Source organism: Biomphalaria glabrata, chromosome 12 (assembly GCF_947242115.1).
Source record: "Biomphalaria glabrata chromosome 12, xgBioGlab47.1, whole genome shotgun sequence".
Taxonomy (NCBI): domain Eukaryota; kingdom Metazoa; phylum Mollusca; class Gastropoda; family Planorbidae; genus Biomphalaria; species Biomphalaria glabrata.
The window spans coordinates 8,358,559-8,385,261 of NC_074722.1; the positions used below are offsets into that span (position 1 = coordinate 8,358,559).

At 36.9% G+C, this 26,703-nt stretch overlaps 2 protein-coding genes across 4 annotated transcripts in view; one reads left to right on the forward strand and one right to left on the reverse strand.

Moving 5' to 3' along the window:
- LOC106071762 (uro-adherence factor A-like) lies at positions 1–18,776 on the forward strand. Of its 3 annotated transcripts, none has more exons than XM_056006222.1 (4): positions 1–690; positions 11,582–13,561; positions 15,034–15,073; positions 16,652–18,776. In XM_056006222.1, the coding sequence occupies exons 2-4, from the start codon at positions 11,674–11,676 to the stop codon at positions 16,749–16,751; spliced, it is 2,028 nt and encodes a 675-aa protein (XP_055862197.1). In that variant the 5' UTR covers positions 1–690; positions 11,582–11,673; the 3' UTR covers positions 16,752–18,776. The 3 variants fall into 3 exon arrangements, with proteins under 3 accessions (XP_055862197.1, XP_055862196.1, XP_055862198.1); XM_056006221.1 differs by having other exon boundaries at positions 1–686; XM_056006223.1 differs by having other exon boundaries at positions 1–595.
- The window catches only part of LOC106071760 (uncharacterized), a 20,970-nt gene continuing 12,915 nt past the window's right edge, over positions 18,649–26,703 (reverse strand). Inside the window, exons 9-11 of the mRNA XM_056006220.1 lie at positions 25,923–26,063; positions 24,401–24,512; positions 18,649–22,339 (exon numbers count right to left, since the gene is read on the reverse strand). Of these exons, the coding sequence (XP_055862195.1) occupies positions 20,965–22,339; positions 24,401–24,512; positions 25,923–26,063 (1,628 nt within the window). The 3' untranslated portion in view covers positions 18,649–20,964. The remainder of the gene's footprint in view (positions 22,340–24,400; positions 24,513–25,922; positions 26,064–26,703) is intronic.

Here is a 26,703-nt window from a genome sequence, read left to right on the forward strand (position 1 = left end):
TGTCACATCATAAAGGTTTGTTGAACCGTTTGGACAAGGGCGGACTTAACATTGCGAGGGCCACGGGGTCACGAATGTATGTACGATGGGCTGATTTTCTTAATCGCCGGGCCCCCTCGCAATCATCTAAGGCGGCCTCTACTTGGGGCACCACACATGCTGTTGACTGTCTTCCTCCATTCCTCAAAAGACACGGAGGGAGTACTTGAAATGTCAAACTATTTTGTGCCGAATTTAAAAATAAAATAAATTTGCCTCTGAATTGGACGACATAACAGTTTCTTTATGTTACCGCCATCATTCCTGGAATTCCCAATGATTACCAATCCAACACATGTCTTCAGGTAATGGAAATATCTGGACATGGCAATAAGGATTCTTTTGTTGTTTAATCTTGGAAGTCGCAAATAAAAATAAAATAAAAGAGACTAATTTTCTTAATTGATCAGTGACAATTTCATGACGCATTCTGTGAGTGTGAGGTCACATAGAGGTAGTAGAAAGCTGTGATCAGAGAAAATGGTAGCGACTTCCAAGTTTGACCAAGTTAAAAGAACATATCACTGAGCATTCGTTATCTCGATTCTAGACCAAGGTCTGCAATTTTTTCATTCTGGAGATTTCCGATTACTTTCCACATTGAAAAGATATACTATTAATATTTCTGTCAATACTTGTGTTGGTTTGTAAGTACGCTGTACTTATTATTTAAGGTTTATTTTGTATTGAATATTATTTGATAACTAACACACACAATATATATATATATATATATACAGACTACAGGGCTTTTTTTGTGACGGTACGCACCAGTACGGCGTACTGTCACTTTTTTCAATGTGTGGAAAAATTATTACTTATCTTGTATTTTAACGTTTATTATTAATTTATTAGTAGTTAAAAATAGGGCAATCCATCACTAAGTACCGGCATTTACAAGAAAGTACTGTATATATTTATATGGTCTCATAGGCAGTTAATAATCTGAGGTAATAGCGATTGTCGTAATGTTAACGAATGCCTTATGGTTAATTATTGAACATTTTGTTCTCTATTGAACTATTGAATAAACAAACAACAGGTTCAAATTATACATAATTTTAGTTATTTTTCATATTTTAGCATAGAACTAAATGATATGGTGTGGACAGTCATAATTTCAACAAGTTCCTATGACATTACTTTCATATTATATCACCACAAATGTTTTACATATTAAATTTTATTATTCAGAAACCTTTAAAAACATGACAGCATCACTATATATAGCATTTTCTTCCCCTTCTAGTATCTCAGTGATGTAACTTTGTAATAAAATTCAATATACAATCAACTTTGACTAGTTGGAGATAAACACAATACATAAAGCTATATAGTTTCTATAGCTGTAATGAGAATCACAGTTTCTACAGTGGCACTGTAAGCTAGCAGTTAGCTGTTGTCCTGCATATATATATCACCATTAAAAAATTCTTGTATTGCATGTTAAGAAATGGAACACCAGCGTACGCTATAGATTTCCATAAATAGAGCTTATTAGGCCATAGGTTTAAATTTTGAACTAAGGTTACTATCACTGGAGGGAATCGCGTCAAGTTTACTTCAGAAGTTGTTTGTTTTTTAAAGGCTAATATTGAATCAGGACCAGGAGGTCGTATTGATGACAAAAAAAAATTGCTGGAGTTTGTTTTGACTGTCTCTGCAGTGACTGTTATAAACTAGGCAAGCGCGTTCCATTTCAGAGGCGTCACGAGGGGCAGGTGTCACCCGGTGTGATTAGCTAATGACATCAACCGACTCTTATTCGCCCCACCCAAAAATGATCGCAATTGTTAAACGTCTTATCTTATTTAACACAGACGTTACTTCAAATAAAAAAGAAGATGATTACGTCCCACGCGTCAGGCATTTAGTCATGCATATTAACCAATGACCTAATTTCTGCCAAGTCACTGGTTTTCCTGGCTAGCTTTAGCTCTAATAGCAATAGGGAAGAAGGAGCTTTTGTACAAATTTGTCCTAGCATATGGAACTAGGAATGTGCCTTTATCTTTGTGTCTTTCTGAGTATTTTATTAGATTTTGTTTTTGTTTTTGTATTTGAAGATTATGGTTCAGAGTTTTATGCGTAGGAACAACAAAGCTTATCCAAGGGAAAGAGTTCCATATTTACAGCCATAGTTATCAAAACTGTAATAATTATTTACCATGTTTTGATATGGAAAAATAATTAATAACTACTGTTTAATTAAAAAAGTAAAGTTCCCCTTTCAGACCTTGTGGTCTATAGGACAGATGATGTAAAGGTCATCTGATTCTGTGGCCTACGGTTAACGAGGTTGTTATGTAACCAGCACAACGACCAATCGCCTTTACTTTTCCCCAACTAATGTCAGGTACCCATTATTATTAAAGTTCATTTAGTTAAGCTGTAGAAAGGAAAGGATGTTAGTATGTATGTTATATATAGGCTATGCTATTAAGTATATAAGAGTAATGTCCCTTGTTAACTGTTGTTACATTGAATGGCGTCTTAATACAGTTCTTGTTTACCGGCTAAATTTATTAATCTAAATTCGAGTTTCACACGTTAGCACTGGCAAATAAACAGGGGTCTTTACGGTCCAAAGCGACAGGTTCAGACGCAGACCCAGCGTTGTCTTGAGATACCCGGCTCATGTGGTACTCATAGCAGATGGAGGGAGAGTTTCAGTCGTATGGCAGACCTCTCCTACTTTGTGTATTACATTTTAGTTATTTAAAAGCCGAACAAGTCTAGCAGACAAAAAAAACAGTCGATACCGAACTGGCAATCATTAAGTCTAACCTTTGCTTGCAAGATTTTTTTTTTTACTTTGATTTTGCAATCTTGCATAAATTGTAGCTTTCTAATGTGCGCATATTTTGTCAGACCTAGAATACTTCATTACTTGCGATCCAAGAGGATTTCTTGGAGGTTCGCTTCTCATTTGTTTAAATGAGTATGGCGTCTTTATCATCCAAGGTTAGGGGAAGAACTAGAATTTACTTAAAGATTTTTTCTGTTAGCTAATTTCAATTAACATATTGTTGTAACTCTTGGGTAGGCACTCAACGTAAAGGCAGGCAACACAACACAGTGTAACAGGAAATAAAGACAGGTGTTTATTCACTAGGACAAACACATAGCATCCTTCAGCTTCCTCAGAATCTTTCTACTAATTTACCAGTCCTTTAGACAGCAACCCGAATGTGGACCAACGACAGCCTTCCCCGCTTCGCTCCAGGTCCCTTCTACAACCTTCAGGCAGCACCAAAAGCTGGCTTCTTAGTTTCCAAACATTCAGACTCTTCACAATTCCTAATGCACTGTTCTTCTCTCCATTCTAGTCTCTTCCTGTTTACGTGCGCTAGTGCGCACCTCAAGCACTGGTGCAAGGCAGGGTTACAACACTATCCCCACCTTAGTCTTTTCGTCCCGAAAAGAAATATGTTCACGGTTGATCAATGCAGGTGGAGGTCGGTCAGTGGGAGTCACAGATTGCATGGAGCGTGCTCCCCACAAAGCGATCCACACTGCTCTCTGCAGGTGCCGTTTTCTCCTTCTCCAGTTGACCAAGTTTCTATCGACACGATGTCGCAAACGTGGCCCCTCCATCCTAACGGTTGTCGCTGGCGTCAGCCACCTGACACATCGAGTAGTAGTGACAGCTCTTGTTGTTGTTAATGCCGTTGATTCAGAACTGCGCTTCATCAGACCCTTTCTAAGGATGACTCGCGAAAGAGCTGTACACCCACATGAAGCCACGCTGTTTAACAAACTGTCAGCCTCAGCCGTCCCAGGGAGAATGGTCTGTAAGGCACCTTTACAACGTTTAAGGTGCAAAAGTTCATCAGCTGCAGGGTTCTTCTGACCACCTTCAGGGCCTCTATCGCTGGTGAAAACAGAAGTATCGAAGTCCATTGGTTTCAGACCCTGTTGATGAGTTTCTTGACATTTGCACTCCCTTCGTGAAGCACCGCATGTACAGTTGTTGCTTACCACCTGAATGTAACAATCAAAATTCAAGTTCCCCTCGTAGGCACTGGCAGATCGACAGGGGTCCATAAGGTCCAAAGTGACAGGCTCTAACGCAGGCTCAAAGTTTTCCTGCTCTGTCCAGGTCGTTGTTGCACTCAAAGCTGGTACAGCAAAAGTTTCAGTCGCGTAGCAGACTTCTTCTATTGCTTCGACTGTCTCTTTCTGTTCATCTTTCTGTTTCTTGTTAAGATTGACGCATTCTTTGTAACTATCAGTACAGCCACAGTCTTGAATGAGTAACGATTCATTGTTGTTGAATGATGTTAGACTCCTCTCTCTTACAGGATTGATCTGGCCTTGCACGTTACGTATCAGTTTGTCCATAGAATGATTCATCGAATCCTGGAAGGTACAAAGTTCACTTCTTAACCAGTTCTGCATGGTGTTCAGCACCTCACCAATATCTGGTTCTATCTCAAACAGGTATATTTCCGGATCCTCCCCTTCATCAACAAGAGCCTGCCAAAGACTGGCTCTCATTTTTTTCTTTGGAACAGAAGATCCTCAGCTCCCTGGCTCGGAGCTCCTCTTTTAACTGTTTACAGCTAAGGTCATCTAGCTTCCTAAGCGTTGTCATTCTTTCCTTTCGTTGAGCTGCCCAAATCCCACTTCGACACCAATTGTTGTAACTCTTGGGTAGGCACTCAACGTAAAGGCAGGCAACACAACACAGTGTAACAGGAAATAAAGACAGGTGTTTATTCACTAGGACAAACACATAGCATCCTTCAGCTTCCTCAGAGTCTTTCTACTAATTTACCAGTCCTTTAGACAGCAACCCGAATGTGGACCAACGACAGCCTTCCCCGCTTCGCTCCAGGTCCCTTCTACAACCTTCAGGCAGCACCAAAAGCTGGCTTCTTAGTTTCCGTTTGGAAACTTCAGACTCTTCACAATTCCTAATGCACTGTTCTTCTCTCCATTCTAGTCTCTTCCTGTTTACGTGCGCTAGTGCGCACCTCAAGCACTGGTGCAAGGCAGGGTTACAACAATATTTTTATTACTATTAGAATAAATTAATTCAGTGGAAATCTATGCCAATAAATTCAGGGGAAATCTATGCCGCTTTATTTCAGTTAATTATAATTAAATAACCATCATAGTTAGTAAAAAAAAAAAAAGGATTAAGGACTAAAATGTTTTAAAAAAAAAATGTAGCTAATAGGTAGGCCCTACTTTTAAATAACTCTTCGATGATTGTATCTTCTAAATAATTTCAAGTAACATTTATATACTTTATTTTAGTTCTTAATTTTTTAAATATTAACATCGAAGTAAAATAAAAGCATTAGAAAAAAAAATTAATTAAAATTAGCTTATACTTTAAAATTACATCCTGAAGATTGTTTTTGTTAGATAATTTCAAGTAATATATAAACCAAAGCCAATATATTTCAGTTAATTATTTATTAAATTACATCTTAGTAGGCAAAAAAAAATCATTAGGGTTGAAAAAATTTAGCAATTAAATAAGCTGATTCTTTCTGTTAGCTAATTTCAAGTAACATCATTTATTTATTTTTTAATTACCATCATAGTAAGAGGATTAGGGATAAAAAATAATAATTAACTAGTACTTTAAAATTACATCTTGAAGATTCTTTCTGTTAGATAATTTCAATTAACATTTATTACCGTCTTAGAAGAAAAAAAAAAGGATTAGGGACCCTAACCTTTTGGTCGGGGGGTGAAAAAAGAATACGATGCATAATAAGACACTTATATAATATAGCAGTCATACATTCAACAAATCATGCGAAAACAACTCAGTGCCGGTATGCACCGTAAGACCTTAACTGCTGTCGAGGTGCCGTTTTGCACCCCTCACCTAGTGATTCCAAATAATACTGCACCCTAACCGTAAACAGGAACCAAGTAACAGTCCACCATTCACCCCACACTAGATGGCAACAAATAATACGAGAAAACGTCACACTCATAACAATGAAGTTAGGCCCAGGTTAGGATAAATTAGATAGTATTAGCGGCATGGTCGTCACTCTCTCTTTTTTTTCCTTGTCTTCTTTTCTCTCTCTCTCTCTTTTTTTCCTTGTCTTCTTTTCTCTCTCTCTCTCTTTTTTTTCCTTGTCTTCTTTTTTTTCTCTCTCTCTTTTTTCCTTTTCTTTTTTTTCTCTCTCTCTCTTTTTTTCATTGTCTCCTTTTTTCTCTCTCTTTTTTTCCTTGTCTCCTTTTTTCTCTCTCTTTTTTTCCTTGTCTTCTTTTTTCTCTCTCTCTCTCTTTTTTTCCTTGTCTTCTTTTTTTTCTCTCTCTCTCTTTTTTTCCTTTTCTTTTTTCACTTATTTTTTTTCCTTGTCTTCTTTTTTCTCTCTCTCTCTCTCTTTTTCCTTGTCTTCTTTTCTCTCTCTCTCTCTCTCTTTTCCTTATCTTCTTTTTTCTTTCTCTCTCTCTTTTTTTTTTGTCTTCTTTTCTCTCTCTCTCTTTTTCCTTGTCTTCATTTTTCTCTCTCTCTCTCTTTTTCCTTGTCTTTTTTTTCTTTCTCTCTCTCTTTTTCTTTGTCTTCTTTTTTCTTTCTCTCTCTCTTTTTCCTTATCTTCTTTTTTCTTTCTCTCTCTCTTTTTTTTCTTGTCTTCTTTTCTCTCTCTCTCTCTCTCTCTTTTTCCTTGTCTTCATTTTTCTCTCTCTCTCTCTCTTTCCTTGTCTTTTTTTTTCTTTCTCTCTCTCTTTTTCCTTGTCTTCTTTTTTCACTCTCTCTCTCTTTTTCCTTCTCTTCTTTTTTCTCTCTTTTTTCCTTGTCTCCTTTTTTTCTCTCTTTTTTTCCTTGTCTTCTTTTTTTTTTCTCTCTCTCTCTTTTTCCTTTTCTTCTTTTTTCTCTTTCTCTCTCTTTTTTTCCTTATCTTCTTTTTTCTCTCTCTCTCTCTCTTTTTCCTTGTCTTCTTTTTTTTTCTCTCTCTCTTTTTTCCTTGTCTTCTTTTTTTTTCTCTCTCTCTCTTTTCCTTGTCTTCTTTTTTCTCTCTCTCTCTCTCTTTTTTCCTTATCTTCTTTTTTCTCTCTCTCTCTCTTTTTTTCCTTGTCTTCTTTTTACTCTCTCTCTCTTTTTTCTCTCTCTTTTTTTCAATGTCTCCTTTTTTTTCTTCTCCCCATGTTTGTATTCTTCATCTCACTTTTTTCTTTCTTAACTTCGTCTCTTCCATTTTTTTTTTCTTTTTCTCATAAATTATTTCTCTCCCAAATTTTTATCTCGTTCACTTTTTGGTCCTTTTTCTTTACAAATTTTTGTCTCTCTTTTTTTTTTTTTATTTCACTTCCTCACTTTTTCTAGATTTTGTTTCTCTCAATTTAAAAAAACAACAACTTTTTTTTTACTCTTTCACATTCACGTAAATACAATATCCGTAAAACCAAAATCTATTTTTTTTTCTCGCCTCTTTCATTTTATATCTCTCTCTCTCTTCCATCTTTCTCTTTATTCTCTGTCTTTCGCGCGATTTTTTTCTCTCATTTTTAATCTTTTTTTTTTTATAAGTTACAATGTAAGTTAGAGTTAGTAGAAATTATGATGTCAACTCAGAAATCCAAGAAAAAAATAAAGATAACAAAGCAGCATACTCCTTGGAAATGACCACAAACCTTAAAATGAAGGAACTTGATGAAGCCCTAATAGTCCTCAAACCAAAACAAGCTTCGGGCCAAGACACAAGTTTTAATGACATGCTTCCTCACTTGGGTTCTTAAGCCAAAAGAAAACTGCTACAAATATTTAATGCTAGCTGGAAATCAGGCAGAATCCCACTATGGCCCTATACTAAAGCATGGCAAACAAAGAAATAAACTGGACATCTACTTCCCATCAGTCTCACTAGCTGTACTTGCAAGCTGATGGAAAGAGTGGTGAACAACAAATTCACTTGAATCATTGAGTCAAATAACCTACTCACTGAAGCCCTGGCTGGCTTTAGAAAAAGAAGATCAACATAAGATCAAATCGCCCTCATCACACGAGAAATAGAAGACGGCTTTCAAGAAAAGAAACCAACAACGATTGTGTGGGTGGACTTGGAAAAAGCATTTGACAAAATCTGGAAACAAGGTCATTTAGTTTTTTGTTAGCTAATCCAGCATCACATATCCCACAGAATGTACAACTGGGTAAAGGAATATCTAAATGATAGAAAAGCTTTAGTTTGCATGCAAGGGTAAAGAAGTCACACAGTGGGTATAAAAAATGGCGTCCCCCAAGGAGGAATCCTCTCCCCAACATTTTTCCCAATATTCATAAACGATCTTTATCAAAAGCTACCAAGAAAAGTTAAAAGCTGTATGTATGCAGATGATCTTGCCTCAATTAACACAGAAGAATATGTAGGAACATCGAAATTTCGATTACAAGATGATCTCAATAAACACAATAAATGGGCATGTCCATCAACACAAAAAAACAACATATACCATCTTCTCACTATTAACTAAACAACAAACAATAAAATTAACATTCGATAAGGAAGCTTTAGAAAAAAATGACAGCCCTACATATTGTAATAACTGAAGGGAGTCATAGATGTTTATTTACAGGACATCACAAATACATGTAAAACAACATGACTTGAGCACAGCATCTTTACATCAGCTCTCACTTGGGCGGAAATCGTTCTCTCTCTCATGTCAACATCCTTCCTGTCTAGTCACTGCTAGTGCGCACCTTCTTTCCGCACTATCTTGGATGGTGGTGTGCATGGCAAGGTTATAACGATATTGTAATTCTACGGCAGGCACTCAACAAAGGAAGAATACCAGGATGTTTGTTTGTTTGTTGTTTCCCCTTGTAAAATGTTTTACATGTTTCGGATGTTCCTTCAGAGTTGAAGATAATTACTTCCTAGTCCAAACCTCCCGCAGGACGACGGGGGATGGGAGCGGGCAGGGTTTGAACCCTGGACCATCGATAAATCTGAACGACAGTCCAGCACGCAAACCGCACGACCAGGCAGCCATGGATGCCAAGTTCTCTTAGTTCTTTTTCTCAACTAGGCCAGCATCCTGTCTTCCTGTCCCGTCTTGTAGTTCCAACTCTCGTGTGGAACAGTGTGGTAGCACGCACCATCTATATCAGCGCGGGAACAGAGTTACAACAATATCTTGGAGTCACCTATGACCCGAGATTAACCTGGAAAAAGCAAATAGATAACATACAGAGTAAAGGCACCCAGAGACTATCTCTTATGAAAAATTAGCTGGCACAGATTGGGGAGCTAATCACGTAGGTCTCACAAGCCGCATAAGAAAGCACAAAATCCTAGTGCAAAGCCCACAACCCCCCTGGGTGACAAAAGTGGCCATGATCGAACCACAATGGACGAACTATTTGGTTGGGAAAAGAATTATAGCTTGTTGGCCACACTGGAGAAACTCTAGTTCGACCGTTATAATTTTCAGAGTAAAAAAAAAAAGAAATAAATTTAAATTTGGCTAAAGAACGAGAAAATTTTTTTTATCTTGAATGGACTAAACGTGTATTTCCGCGTTCTTTGAAGAGTTTTATAAAGTAATGTTAAGGAAAATTATCTTATCCTATATAATGCAGACGTTACTTAAAAATAGAAGATGATTACGCGCATTTAGTCATGCATATTAACCAATGACTTAAATTCTGCCAAGTCACTGGTTTTCCTGGCTGGCTTAGGCAACCCATTCCATGCTCTAATAGCATTAAGGAAGAAGGAGCATTTGTACAAATTTGTCCTAGTATATTGTTGTAACTCTTGGGTAGGCACTCAACGTAAAGGCAGGCAACTCAACACAGTTTAACAGGAAATAAAGACAGGTGTTTATTCACTAGGACAAACACATAAAATCCTTCAACTTCCTCAGAGTCTTGCTACTAATTTACCAGTCCTTTAGACAGCAACCCGAATGTGGACCAACGACAGCTTTCCCCGCTTCGCTCCAGGTCCCTTTCTACAACCTTCAGGCAGCACAAAAGTTGGCTTCTTAGTTTCCAAGCATTCAGACTCTTCACAATCCCTGATGCACTGTGCTTCTCTCTCTCCTAGTGTCTTCCTGTTTACGTTCACTAGTGCGCTAGTGCGCACCTCAAGCACTGGTGCAAGGCAGGGTTACAACAATATGTAACAATAAATGTGCCTTTATCTTTGTATCTTTCTGTGTATTATATTAGCGGCGCCCGTAAGGGGAAAAGCCGCTGTTAGGTTTGTGCAAAATGTCCGTCTGTCACACTCGGATCTCGAAAACTAGAAGAGATATCAAAAATATTATTTAACCATGCGATGCGGCTTGAAAAGGTTAAGTGCAACGGCTACTCTTGGTTTTCTAAAAGCAAATCGTTTAATTAATAAAATTAATTATGCAAGCGATTTTTTCATAAAAATACACCAATTCTAAAACAATTACGTAAATGTAAGGGAGGCAATGTTACAATATATAACAAAGGAAGCACCCTTTGTGTGTCTTTTCGGTATCTATAACTCAAATATATTTATAAATTGTACAAGACAAGAAATGTTTACAACAAATATAAATATTAGTTAAAGGTGTTTTTTTTCTATTCAACGAGCTGCTAAAATTAAAAGAAAGATTTATGTTTGTTTATAAAGGCTAAGAATGCACTTTGTATGTAAATATCAAGCACATTTTTTAAAATGGACTTTTTATGCGGCGATTTTCGTGCAGTAGCGTAACGCCGAGGCACGATATGGTACTGAACTAATTCCTTAATTTTTTTTAAATAATCAGATTTTATTTATTTTTTGTTAAGAATAATGGAATAATGGCCGCTTATTTTTTTTTTGTGTTTCGTTTGTTGGTCGGTCTGTCCGCCTCGTTTATATAAAAAAAAACAACAGTAAACGCTATTGAAAATCTGATTTAACCTTCAATGTTCCTTCCAAAACATTGCAATAGTTTTAAGTATCTATAATAGATTGTTCCGGATGTTTTTGTGAAAAACAAATCAATGCCAACGAATGTCTGTTTTCTCTTCTAACTTATATTACATGCAATTTCCTTTCTATGAACTATGAAGCACTGTGAAGTAGTTCCAAAAGTTATTTTATAAAAAAAATTATGTCAAATGTCAAATAATTTTTATTATTTATATTCTTGGACAATAAGTCACTATAGTTTAATTATCGATATCCAATTTTTACGTATTTTCATCGTAAAACAAATTTATGTCAAACGACTTTTACAAAAAATATCGACAATAGGTTGTTCAGAATTTTAAAATAAGAAAGTAATTTACTAGAAAAGATTATTGAAAAACACTTTTTAGACTTACTTTACATTGAATTTTCTTGCTGAAACATAACAGAATTTTTTTTTTACCTGTAAAGAATGTTATTATAAAGTCTTATAGATCTATACATTTGCTTAACCAGGATACTTTCTTGGGGGGAAGGGGGTAAAATGGGGTAAAAAATGTTTCAATGTTTTTAATTGAACATTCATTATTTATTAAGAGAAAAAAATCGCTCTATATTTTGTATATAGAAATTATTGTCCTTTTAAAAAATATATTTTTAATGTTTTTTTTTTATAATTTGAATAGCTTTGGAGCTTGCACAGGGAAGATGAGAATGCTTCTTTACAATTCTTTATAGACATTCACGTTTCAGACTGTGAATTAGACAGTAGACCGCAATGGCATTCCAACAACGATTGTCCAAGTTGCGAGCAAGCTTGTCTCGAAAGAAGAGCGATTATTATAATTTAAATAAACAGAGACAAAAGATTACGCATGCGTACAGAAGCGACAACGTGGACGAAACAGGAAATAACGCTCTTCATCTTGCAGCCATGGAAGGCAATTATGAATATGTCAAATTTTTCTGTTTAAACTATGCCAATGTAACCTTGCCCAACAATGATGGCAATGACGCTCTTATGTTAGCTGTTATCCATAAACATAAAAAAATTGTGAAATATCTACTTTCGGTAGGTGCGCACACTTACACAAGGAATAAAGAGGGTAACACTGCATATGAACTGGTCGATAAGAACACCCAGAAGTCAGTGGTGGATCTTATTTTACTGAACAGGAGCAACGCCAAAAGCAGAAATGATTTATCTACCCAATCATTGACGCAGGAAGCGGCAGTTGAAATCCCGAGTGCGGACAATAGTGACAGCACTGAAAATAAGAAAAGATGGATTGGCGTTAAAATAGATGAAACAAAACTAGAGAACGACACTGATAAAGAGAATGGGACTTCATTTAAAAGCAAATCCAGCCAACGTGTTTCATCTTGTGAAATAGTGAGAACAATGTATATAAAGTCTAAATATAATGAAGTTTACAAACAAGAAACGTATAAAAAATGTGTAGATCTGAACCAGGAGAACTGTCAGGATGATCCATCTCTACCAAATGTCTTCAAAGAACATAGCGACACAGTTAACAAATATGAACAATGCCATGATCAAATTGAACAATCTAATCTAGTTGAACAAACTACCCAAAGTGTCACAATTACACAAACTACTCTACTTGATACTGCCACACAATCTTCCCAAACAGAAACCATGTCACAATCTACCCAACGTGACGTCAAAACACAATCTACCCAAAGTGACGTCATGTCACAATCTACCCAAAGTGACGCCATGTCACAAACTACCAAAAGTGACGCCATGTCACAAACTACCCAAAGTGACGTCATGTCACAAACTACCCAAAGTGACGTCATGTCACAATCTACCCAAAGTGACGCCATGTCACAAACTACCAAAAGTGAAACAATGTCACAATCTATTCAATGTGACGCCATGTCACAAACTACCAAAAGTGAAACAATGTCACAATCTATTCAATGTGACGCCATGTCACAATCTACTCAAGCTGAAATAATGTCCCAATCTACCCAAACTGACGAAAAGTCACAATCTACTCAAACTAATACCATGTCACAATCTACTCTAAAAGACGGCATGCCACATTCTACCCAAACTGACGCCATATCAAAATCCACAAAAACTGACGTTATTTCACAATCCACCCAAATGGACACTATGTCACAATCCACACAAAGTGACTCTATGGCACAATCAACCCAAACTACAGCCATGTCACAATCTAACCAAACTGACGACGTGTCACAATCCACCCAAAGTGACTCTATGGCACAATGTGCCCAAACTGACACAAGCCATAATACCATCATACAACCAGATCAGTCAGAATTCTGTAGACGATCTGCGAAGGATGATATCAATTTAAATCAAAGTCAAAGTAACACAACAAAAATAACTATTAAAGACAATGCAACGACAGATCAAAACAACGAGAATAAAATAACATTGTTTCTAAACAAGCCAGGCAGTGTTTCGGAGGGTCGTTTACATTTAGACTTGACAGTCGCTGTACAGTTGCAGCTTGCTGATCCAAATTCCTTTCAAGAAACATCCTACAAAAAATCCGACGGAGTTAAGAGGACCTTGAGCTCCCCAGCAAAAGTGTCGCCTCTGAAGGAGTTTCAATCTGTTAAACAGCACGCTGCAGAGAAACAGGCTTGTAGCCATGATCAAAACTGTGAGCTCTCTCTTGATTTTAATTTTAATTGTTTACCTATATTGTTGTAACTCTCTAAGGCAGGCACTCAACAAAAGACAGGTCGGCAACAGTAAACGATGTATTTATTTAGTATAACTAGCACAAGCATCAACAAATAGTAATAGTTACTAGCTAGACTTGGACGTCTGCTATAAAGTCACAGGGAGTAATATGTCTTAAGTTCTAAGAGTCCTACTTCATACCAGAACACAGAACAGACCACCGACACACATCCCAGTGTCGCTCCAGGTCTCCCACACAGTTTCCTAGTATCACACAGGACAGCACTCAGCACCAGACTGTTCAGACTCCCATGACTTTTAACCGGCCCACAACAGTCCTTCTTCCTGTCTCTATATGTCTTTCACTAGTCGTGTTCAGTAGTGCTCAGATGCGCACCATTAGTGTAGCGCGGGAGCGGGGTTACAACAATATGTTTGTTTGTCTTGTGAGACTGTCTCTATGGCATTTTACGTCTCGAGAGACGATCTTTTCCCTTTGCAACTTCTTGTGTGACTAAAGAGGCCAATCCTTGATAAACAACTGCGTTCGCATGTTGGGCATATGTAATCACCAGGCGCCATCGCAATTTCACCCTTCTTTCTGCTACCGTCTGCAATCCAGGACCCTTCCTTTAGGCTCTCTCTCTCTCCATGTGAATCTATCCAACACCACGTTTTCCCAACTGTCGATTTTGTAGAACTTCAAGTCGCGTTGAGGAGGCTTCAGACATTGCCAGTGACAGATCTTTATGGAGACAGCTTGCCGCCCAATGCGCCAAACGGCGCGGGTCTAAGTCAAGTCGCGTTTGCATAAATCGGTATACTTTAAAAGTGGGCTACCAACGGCTCTCCTCCCTTCTGTTAGATCGCCATTGAAAATGTCTAGTGGATGTCGACCTTCTGGCATTCTACGAACGTGGCCAATCCAGCCAGGTGTCTGCTGATAAAACGGCGAATGTCCTGGCACCCTGCTCTTCGTAGCACTTCCTCATTGGTTATTTTATCTTGCCACTTTATTTTAAAGATCCGCCTTAGGCATCGGAGGTGGAAGATATTTAGCCTTTTTTTTCCCCTGCCAAGAGTAGGTTGACCATGTTTCACTTCCGTATAGCAAAGTGCTCATCACACAGGTCCGGTAGACAAAGGCGTTTGTATAAGTAGTCAGCAATGTATTGTCACATACTCTTTTCTGAAACCGTGACATGTTGCCCATTGCTTTAGCTATCCTGTTGTTGATGTCTTTATCCAGGAGAACATCTTTTGAAATGATGGAGCCAAGATAAAAAAAATAGACTGCCAGTCTACTCCAACATTCATTATATAATTATGGCTCGAATTATACATTAATTACATTTATTGTGTAAATGTACTTTAATTATTTGTTTGAAAATGTAATGTCGTAGAATTACAAAAATTTAACATTTTTCTTACTTTCTTACTTTAACTCAGATGTGAAACTGAAAAAGTCAAAATCATGTCCTAGTATTAAGTAAGTAAAAAAAATTGATTATCTCTTATTTAATCCACCTCCCTTGTAAAACTGTATTGTTATGTGCACTGTATTTGATATTCTAGTCAATGAGAAAATTGGACCTTAAAATTGGAGCTTAAAATCAGACCTTAAAAATTAGTCCTTAAAATCGGACCTTAAAAATTGGACCTTAAAAATTGGACCTTAAAAATTAGGCCCTGAAATTGGACCTAGAAGTAGTAGAGGAGATTTTTGTACTTGCAACCTTTTAGGTGTATCCGGCGCGGGCACGCTGCCCTGCCTCATCGTGGCGCCCGCGTGGAAACGGCCATTTGAGGAAGTGGCTAGGCGAAATGGGTAGCAACACAGGACTCCCGTGGGGATGCCCACGGGTAGACGAGAGTCCACCCATTGCACGGGCGGGGTTGTAACAAAGTCCCCACAAACACGTCACCAATCCATGCGCTGTTCCTCAAAGGGACCGTTACATAAATGGCGGGTCCCGCACAGTTAGCTTGGTACATTGAAGGAAAATGGCAGAAGTCCCCGGTGCATTCCCGGCCTTCGGCCGTGTCTCTAGTCCACGTGTCGGGGGCCGAACGCATCGGTCAACAGCAATGCCTCACATAGGCATTGTCTAGGGTCTCTCCCAAACAGAACTGTGTGTTCACACAGGTTTGTTTTTTTTTACTGTTTGGCGTCCAAACAGGTTTTTTTTCAAACTTAGAGCTCGAAGAGCCTTCGGCTCAGCTCTTAGACATCAACAAGGTGTATCCGGTGTATAGAATACGAAAGTATTAATAAGTCAAGTAGTTCAATAAGTCAAGTAGTTCAATAAGTCAAGTAGTTCAATAAGTCAGATAATAGTTTTGTATGAACTCTTCAGCTTTGTAGAGTAGAATTTCTAGGCTTTTTTGTCCCCTTTGAAGCACAAAGTAATTTTGTATGACGCAGTTGGCTATCAGGATCTTTCAAAATAGTTTTATGGTTTATTTATATCTAAATCTCTCCCAAACATATTCTTACCTTTTTCTTTAGGTACGTTCCATTGCTGCCATATTTCTTCATGTTTGCTTACTCTTTTTTCTTTTCTTTCTTATTGCATTATATTGTTTAATGAACATAAGAAGGCCTGTCTCCGAGTCCGAAGATTAACAAGGAATGCAGAATTTCCCGTGTATCTATAGACAACTGAAGACCGCACGATACACATTTGAGACCGAAAGACAGTCGAAGACACTTGGGCGGAAATCGTTCGTCTCTTATGTCAACATCAGACTTGTCTGGTCACTGATAGTGCGCACCTTCTTTCTGCACTATCTTGGATGGCGGTGCGCATTGCAAAGTCATAACAATATGTTGGGCAAAGATTAGTCTTTGTAGACACGTAAAATACTGCACTCATCCTTAATCTTTGCACTCGAAGACAAGCCTTATAGGACACGAGTGTTTAAAACCTAAATTGATCATGACCAAATCAACATCGAACTTATTATTATCTATTAATCCTAATCATTCACACTATATAATGTACAGCTTCTGATAAGTAAATAGATCAATCCTATTCTTCAAATGTCGCTTGTATTTTTTGAACAGTTTATACTTCAATACTTTCAACATCACTGGAAACGATTCTAAAACTGCAATTGACGGGACCCTCAACATAAATAAGGAAACATGCGACTCACAGTTGTAAGAAGAAAAATCGACAATAATAGATGTATTTGTTTAATTTTGTAAACTATTGCCACAGTTTATTATTAATTAGACCTACTAATCATTTTATTTTAATCTAAAAAAAAATCCCAGTTTATAATTCATTATAACGATGTTACTTAAATTAGTGTCCGCTAATATGCTCTGACATCCATACATGATAATAAAAACACTATTTGTGGCAACTAAATATATCAGCTCTAGATCAAGGCATACAGAAGACATAATAAATCATTTTAATAAGACAAAATAAAAGCTATAGGTCAGTAGCATGCTGAACACATATAAAGAAAGGGGCACTAAAAGATTTTGACATCATTAGAAAATATTATTTGAAGTAATATGGAATACTGTCAGTTGAGATTTACACTTCAACAAGGGAGATAACTGAAAAGATAATGTTATCTTCAATGTTATTTACAATGTTATTCCCCTTGTTAATAATTTAAAAAAAAGCAACGTCAGGATATATTTTTTTAAATCATATTTTTTTTAAGGGGGGAAGATAGAGTAAACTGTCTCACTGAAAATAATATTATTTCCCATTTCAATGTAATCTCCATTTTGTATAATTTTAAATATGTATATTTTTGCACAGTAACGTACCTTTCTTCAGAACTATATTCACTATTTGCCAACTCAATAGTAGCACAGTCCATATTTAATTATATATTATTACTAGACATATGTTACCCGCGACCCGCGGGTCTTTAATTTCGCATTACTTTCGATATAGTCACTGAGAGTGTTTTGTAAGCAATTAAACGAAATAATAATGTAATAAGTAAAGCGAATGTGTCAATGTAAAAATAGTGTGAATAATGCTATCAAATCAAAATAGCTAATAGGCTTAAATCCATTTTTTTTAAATTAAAACATTTCTTTTAAATAATCTAGTGGATTGGATTTAGATGTATGTTAAACGTAGCTAATGATCCTTTCACGTTATTTCAGTTTCGCTACGAAAATAAAATTAGTTTTGCGAAAATGGTTTACCCAAAGTCGATACATTCTTATCTATTAAAAACGAAAAGAGCGATAGCTTTGTTAAATAAATGGGATTATAAAGTGAACAATTAAACGAAATAATTTTTAGTACGCGATTCATGAATGAACATAGATCTAGGCCTATCTCAACTCGGCTTCGCAGCTTTCGTAAACGAATGTAACTTTAGAAAACCAATTTTGAATGTTTATTTGATCAAAATATGAAATGAATGGACTTTAATTAATATATGTATGTGTTAAAGTATTAAACTATCTGTGCGAAGAGAAGCTTTATCATCTTAGAGTTGAATTAGAGTTTTAGATCTAGGGATGGGATTATAAAGTAAACAATTAAACGAATTAATTTTTAGTACACGATTCATTACGGTATTGTCTAATGAAAGAATGTTCGTCAGGAAATCTGTAATCACAGATATAAGGAACTAATTAATGTAAAAAATGCTTTTGAAACACAAAATTGAAGATTAATTTTATTATATAATGAAATCAATGGATCTTCTTTTGTATTTTCATGTGTCAAAGTAAAAAACTATCTGCGCAAAGTGTATTTCTTAAAATTAGATCTAGGTCTAAATCCTTTCTATCTTTTCTTATGTCAACATTGTAGACATGGCCTAGATCCATAAAATACTATAGCTGTAATAGAGTCGGACAACTTTATTTTTTTTGAGGGTGTTAAGTTTGTTTTAAGGCTACAATACATACACTACGGTCTAAGTTGGTGCCCAAGGAACATTCCTGCCTAGTTTTATCAAGATTGGTCAAGCGGTTTTGATGTCTATAAGTAACATACATACATACATACATACATACATACCCCTCACATTCTACTTTATAATATAGATAAGTATTTAATATTAGATATGATGCAATCAAGAAGAAATATTTTATTTTTTAACATTTTCAAATCTAAATACATTTCTGTTTAAGTGTACACTATTCAAGACATATATTATTATTTATATATTAAAAAATGTTTTCATATTTGTCTCCAACATTTTTAGATTTTCAATTAATTGTCAACTTTGCGCGTCATTGTGTACATTTTCTTGATGTGTGTTGCACTTAAAAAAATACACTTCATTTACTTGAAGCCTGATTTTTGTTAGTATGTAATGGTCTCCTTCCTTGACACCCATTAGAGCTGGACTCAGAAGCTCAAAGATCCCGAAATAAAAAATTCCAGTTTTCACCAAGATTCGAACCCGGAAACCCCAAGTTCGGAAGCCGAGCAACTGATCTGCATCATTCGTTGATTTAAAAGTGAATTGGCTTCCTTCAGTCGTAACGACTCTGGTTCATCCAGTGGATAACTTTTGCTTGTGAGCGTAGAGCCCTAATCTTGAGAGACATTCTCGTCTGTATGTAAATCAGGTTGAGGTGGCATTCATTGTTTTATCACGTGACAACTATATTTACCTTTATATTATGTTTGTGTCTGCACATATTCCAATTTTTAAAAATCCTATACTCTTAAGCGAACAATTCTTGTATGTATGTATATATATTTATATTTAAATTTCATTTCGAAAACGGCTCTATCTTTAAAATTTCAAGATATATGTATATAAATGAGAAAAATTTTTTAAACTTATTGGCCACATGGGGAAAACTCGGGGACGACCGCTATATCGGTTTCAAAATGTTTAATTAATTTTGGCTAGATCTGTTTTATGAATGAAAAATTTTCCCTGATGTCAAAGGGAAAAAAACTCCGCTTAAGTCATTAAGTTTACAGCAGTAAATTAAAATATTTCTTTGTAACATGAACAACTTTTAATCTTATCTTATCTTATATAATACAGACGTTACTTCAAAAAGGAAGATGATTACGTCCTACGCGTCATGCATTTAGTCATGCATATTAACCAATGACTTAAATTCTGCCAAGTCACTGGTTTTCCTGGCTAGCTCAGGCAACCCATTCCATGCTCTAATAGCACTAGGGAAGAAGGAGTACAAATTTGTCCTAGCATATGGGACGAGGAATGTGCCTTTATCTTTGTGTCTTTCAGAGTATTTTATTAAATTTTGTTTTTGTATTAGTTTATTAGTTAAATAGACCCACCAAACATTGGCGCACCATCCTTTTGTAGGCTCTATTAGCTTAGTCAACAAAGTAAAAGTCACCCACACGGCTAACCGCAATTAAAGTGTAAACAATTAATTAAACTCGCAAAACACAATGACCAAACATACATCTGCAAATTTTTTATTTTTTTTCCATACTCTCGCAATAAATTAATCTAGAAATTACACATAAGAGTCTGTGCATTATTAAAATACAAAATAAAAAGTTATGAATACTTATGAATTGCATTGTAATAATTGAATCACTTTTTTTTGTATAGTGCAACTTTCATGCCTATAGCATTAACAGAGCGCTACGGTCCTATCTCTATGGTGGGGGGGAGGGGGTCTCTGGAAGCAGGTTTCCTTATTGTCTTTATACAAATCCTGTCTTCGAGTCCGATGATTAAGGAGGAGTGAATTTTTTTACGCGGCTACGTAGCACCAGCTGCGACCCACATAGTTTGCCACATCCAACGCAAACATAACCATTATATGCCGATGGTCGATTTAGATTTCTCTTCTCGCCGTCTATGTCTGTCCTTGGCAATCGATTTTCATTTGTGTATTCCGCGCCCTTTATAAAAAAAATGTCCAGCTATCTTGTTCTGGAGCCGCCTGCAGTCAGATACTCTCTTCCATGTCAGTTAAAGCAAGTTGATGCCTAAGCTGGTCTTTAAAGCGTTTCTGTGGGACATCTCTGTTACGTCTACCAACTTTCAGCTCACAAAAAAAGACTGCCTTTTACAAACACTCGTCCCCCCATACGGCCGATGATACGGGATAGTGCTTTCTACAGGGTAAGTGTCGGACCATAAAAAGTCCCTCTATACTGTCCATACCGGCGTGTTCTGTATGGGGTCTAAAGAGACTTTTCTAATGGCCATGTACATTTAGAACTAAAAGAACACGAAAGCTACTTTTCGAATTGAAAGTCTTTACCCGATCCAAAGTAAGTAAATATATTTCCTCAAGAAATTATTCAAACGAGCGAGGCTCGGTCATCTGGTACTAGTTTCTATAAGTAGCTCATAAAGTTAGCAATGGTTAGTATAGACTTACATTACCAAAAGCTTTACATCTATCAGAGTTGCTGACAAAATGTTAGATTAGGGTTAAAGGTCAACGTAGAAATCACGCACTATTGAGCTGTTTAAACTGACCAGTTCAGGCAGATCTGTATAATCTGGGTCAACTTCTCTACAACTGTGAAGCTCAACCACTACTGACGAGGACAGACTCGAGTTCTCAGCAGATTTATGAGAACCCTCCTCGCCACTGACCTCAGCAACACGTAAATAAGTTGTGACAGGTTGCGCCCTTGCTACGATGGAGGTTTCTTTGATGATTGGAGGCTCATTGTTTACATTGTCCAAGTCTTCTGGCCCATTGTGTCGTAGTCTGTGGTCATTGCCTGTACATGTCGAGCTATCAATTCTGTGCCCACTGATGTCTCTAAAAGACTTTCTATTAAGTCTGTACACATTATTGTCGCTACAAGAAGTGTTATCAGATCCCACAGTGTTCTGACTTGAAGTCGCGACAGTGTGACTTGCTTGCATGATTGGAGTCTTGTGTAACAAGGAGATGTTTCTAGTGATTGTTTTCCTGTTAGAATGTGCACACCAATCTCCTTGTGTAGCTTCATGCTGTATATTATAATTCTCTCTGCAAGTCGTGACATTCATGTCTGTCCTGCGCTCAAAAAGTGTCTCTCCGTAACCTGAACGTTTTACAAGCGTATTGGAATTGTCTCTCTCGATCGTTTGACTTAACTGATGACTTAATTTCCTAAGCAGGGAAGAACTTTTAAACGAGGGGTTCGGGTATTCAACACATTTGCGTTGTGTTTCTGATTCATAGCTTTTAGTTATTGCAGCTTGGAAATGATTTATTCGAGCCTTACAACTTTGATTAACACTGCATTGGGAGGCAGATAAAATTGTTTTCTTTCCTAGAAGCTCATCAAAGACAAGAGACCATGCATTTAAATTGTAGACTGAGGCAATTATTTGACAGAATCGACACACATTTCGCATATGTCTCATCAAATAATTATAGTCCAGGCTGTCGTAGCCTGTCGTCTGGACGTAGTCCAGAATTGTTTCCCTTTCTGCAAGATGCATGCAAGCAGGAAATTTTGAAGGCATTCGAGACATGTCCTGAAACATCTTGGACAAACATCTCTTGTGGAAATCGAACGTTTCCTTTGAATTCTTCCAGTGAATGATTAGCTGGTGCTCATGGAAAGACAGCATGCAATGCTGCTCCTCGTTCGAGTTGTGGCTTGGAAAATTTTGGTGAAACTGGGCCATCTTCTGTAAATGATCCACCACGGTATCCTCCCCTTGATTGCCCTTTACATCTCTGGTAAGCTGTATGTGGGACAAAGCTAGACGAACCGCTAGCGTGAAGTGGTGTGTTGTACTTTTCTTTTGAAGAATGTTTAAAGCTTCTTTAACGTCATTAAAAGCTTCTGAAGCTCTTCCCCTGTGGAAAACAAAACAACTTTCAGAAAAGTAACTTATTAAAAGCCTTAATTCACAAAGCTAGCACAATCCACTATATGACAGTGATACAGCCTGTATTTAAACTAATGCATTATTTGTTTTATAAACCCCATAATGTGATACGAGATTGTCAGTAAGGTTCAAGAATGTTGAAAAGTGTCATGGATGTCATTGGTCTTTTCTCCCGACTAACTGTACTCCAAAAATCATGGAGGGTCATGATACTAGATCAAACGGCCAGTTATAATCTTTCTTGCAAGGCTCAATGCAGTTCTAGAGGAAAGGGGTGGATGGTACAAAGGAATAACTGGACAACTGGGATGAAGTCTTGAAAGAATCAGCACTGGTGTCTGGGGCAGAAGGAAGACATTCTTATGTTCGTAGTATGAAAATAAAAGAAACATTTTTTTTAAAGTCACCAGACTGCTAATTTATTAAATAACTAACTAAATAAATTGAAATGTAGACCCGATTTTTTTTTAAAAAATAGGCAACATTAATATATTTGTTTCATAAATTACCAAAGTGCCCATTTCATGAGTTTAAACATGGCATCTTACCAGCTCGATAATGTAAAGAGGTTTACACAATGCATTTTTTTTTTACATCAAAGGGAAGGAACTGTTAATAGTCGAGAGAAATTGATCATCCATGGGTTGTATACTTCTGTCATTCTGAGCTGTTAATTAAGGTGTTTGTGGTGCACTGTAAACTAGATGTTTGCCAGATAAGAACGCACGGAATCTTTTCCTTTCCTTTGGTTCGTGCTTAAATCTAAATGCTTGTACGCATCGCATCGTTACCGAATCCATTTAAGTGAGAAGCTCATACAATCTCTTGCACAAGTTCTGGACAAAAGCAATGTTGTAGAGCACAATAAAGGTGATAGAGTGCAAAAGAGTGATAAGAACTTAAAAAGAAGAATGTAGTTATATGTCTTTATTACGTCATTAGTTTCTGTTGGTGTTATATGAAAAATACTTGAAAGGATGTGACGTAATAAAAAAGAGCTTTTAGTGTCTACTCTTGCTAAAAGTCTCTATTCATTCTTATGTTTATTTGTCTACATTAATGGGCCTCATTCACCAATCGTAAACAAATAACATTTAGCCACGTGATAATATTGATAAAACAATTTTTTTAAAACGTATCACGTGACAGCCTTTATGGATTACGTAATTTGTATAGAAAATATAGAACCACGTGACTAAATGTTGTTTGTTTACGATTGGTGAATGAGGTCCATTTATTTATGTGTAGTAACAGAGCAAAGGGTAAGTGGTTTCCCAAACCTAGACATTATGGCTAGGGCTTAAAGCAAATGCGGACATGTATCAGCCACCGCCCTGGAGACTAGGAGAAATTCCAGCCATTCCTAAATAGGTAGTTCCCCAAGCCAGTGGTTCCCAAACTTTTTCACCAACAGAACACTTCGCACATTCTGATTATTTAGCGGAACACTTTGCTTATTTTTTTTAAAGAGATAAATTCACGTGGTGGCCTACTAGCTAATTATTCCAGCAGTTCTAGGATCACCTATTGAAGCCTCGGGAAACACTAGGAGTTCTGTGGAACACAGTTTGGGAAACACTGCCCTAAAGTGATTGTATAAATAAACAAAATTATCCTGCCATACATTTTTTTAATTCGTTTATTCCAACCCGAATAGATGGTCAATAAAAGTACGCAAATTGTATCGCTACATAAGAATAAGATTTGCTTCTTTAGGGCAGTTCAGATCTTATCTTATCTTATATAATACAGACGTTACTTCAAAAAAGAAGATGATTACGTCCTACGCGTCATGCATTAAGTCATGCATATGCATTTAGTTTAGAGCGGAGGTATACTTTTAGCATATGCAATATGTAGTTTGAAGGTCCAATTCCATTTTTATTTTTATAAATAATTTTCCAAAACTATATATTCAAAATGTTAACGGTCTGTACTGGAAAGTTTGTTTCTAATACTATGCATTATTTGTATCTTTTCCCTGGTTTCTGTTCAGCTTTTGAATGTTGCAGATTTATGTTACACTTACGTGGTCCATTTCATTATTCCTAAATTAAACAAGGTCAAGGCTGTGTAGAAATGTTGCCACTCTGTTTGACGCCTAATGGCAATCACTTGTTGTAGACACTTTTCACATTTATCTGGAATAAATTATTGAAATATAACATTTCTATGAGATATATCATTATTTAATGGTCTTGCTAACACTTTGATAATACTTTGATAACATCTTAGGACATAATGGCATTTATCGTTAGGTGATTAAATACTAACTATAGAAAACATCTGCAAGCTTAAAATCTACGGCCATATTACAAGATCTTCGGGATTCGCAAAGACCTTCCTTCAGGGAACTGAACCAGGAAAAAGAAGAAGAAGAAGAGGCAGACAGAGAAATCGATGGGAGGACAACATTAAAGAATGAAAGAGGTTCTAACTAAGGCAAAAGACAGGGAGAAATGGAGAAAGACGGTCGACGAGTCTTACATGGTGCCCCAACTGTCCAACAGACTAAGGGATAGATAAAGGTGAAGGCGAAGTGCCCTTATTATTATTTGTATATCGCGTCTTCCAAGCTTCTATAGAATGTTCAGAACGCGTTAGTCCGTGTAAGTCTCATTGCACAGAGGCGTATTGAGAACACTAGTTTCAGGCAAGGAAGGCGGCAGTTCTTTGCAGAGTTGCCCTGTCTCCGTAAAGAGCCAACTCATCATGCGGGCCAGAAATTCCACTCAAAGGGCCATTGTTTTGTGTAGCACCGCGCACTTGTATAGCAGATCGTCAATCGTCTCTTCGTCCAGTTGGCAGTGTCGTCATCGCGAGTCGAAGTTCGCCTTGAATTTGGCAAAGTTAGCTCCGACTGGGCAGTGCCCTGTTCTGGCAATCGTTACCTGATCCTTTCTCTCTAGCTGCCACCATTCGCCTGATGCATTGGTTCCCTTCGGATTCCTCCATACATCCCCCTGCCTGTGTTTCCGTTTTCCAAATTTCTTTCGTCGACACATAAAGGGGGGGGGGGGGGTGTTATCTAGGAGGATGTAACCGTGCTGCTTTTTATTCAGTGCTAAAGAAACACAACTCAGCTCTAGTCACAACTTAAAGTTATCATTCCTAGTCTAAATTGGGCTCGAACCCGACTTTTAAATCTTGGGCCCCCCACCCCCACGGTCAAGTGGTCAAGCTGTTTATGCCACTCAGCCTTAAGTCCTGGGATTTTTAACTAAAGTTTTGATGCAGTTAAAAGAAAGCCCGGGGTGACGGGAGTAAGGCTGCCAGCACAAATGTCTACAAAGTCTTACAGGTTTTCACTTGAGATGTGTGGATTCAAAACATTCTACTGGAATTGAAGTTACTTATTATCAGTGCCGGATTTAGCCTTGATAAGGCCCTAAGTTATTAGAGATATGGAGCCTCTTTTGGGGTCCTTTGTAAGTTAAGATATTAAATGTCAGTGCTAAATATTTCCTGGGAGCACTAAGATATAGCTTATACCCATTACAAAATTTATATTTAGGTCCAAATAATAAAAAAAAATAATGCTTTAGACTGACCGAATTGTCCAGTTTGAAAGAAAGCCATTCCAATATTGACCATAGGTATGGTTAAAATTTCAGGGGAGATAGCTCGCAGTGGTTTTCTTGCTATAACTGACTTTTGATACCAGACTAAAGCTTCTTGTATTTTATTTTCAGCTGAAAGATGAAACATGGTATTAGAAGTATTTATTAAAAAAGTAACTTTCTATTAATTCTATTATTTATAAGACAATTGCATTTGCTGGTGTAAGTGAACGAGCTTCCAAACACCACAACGATGACTTAAAGTTGCCAATATGATTAACAAGCCAATTATACACTACACAATTAGACAGGACATGCCTCTAAAACAATGGTACCGAAACTAGTTCGACCTGCGGGCCATCTCAATTTTCGACACTCGTGACGCGGACCGCATGATCGAAAATGTACAAAAACATTTTTTTTTTAGAAACCTGTGGATCAAGTTCTTACATTACTAAATGAGACATTGGAAGTTTATTTTAGTTATTTTTTTTACGCGTCGGAAAATTGCTTCTTTTCTCCACTTAAAATGTGAGAAACATTGTAGCTAGCTTTACCACCGACTCATTTTCTGGTCTCTTTTTGGTCAATATTGCCATCAATTCTCCAATCTCTAGGCCCAAGTGTCTCCAGCCAGACATCAACATATTTTATTGCTGGACCATCTTTTCCCATTGTAGGAAAATAATTATTAAAAAAAAATTAAAATAATAATGTTTTCTTTTAATGAACGCATTTACCTTACAAATATTTAGATTTGACTTGACGGGCC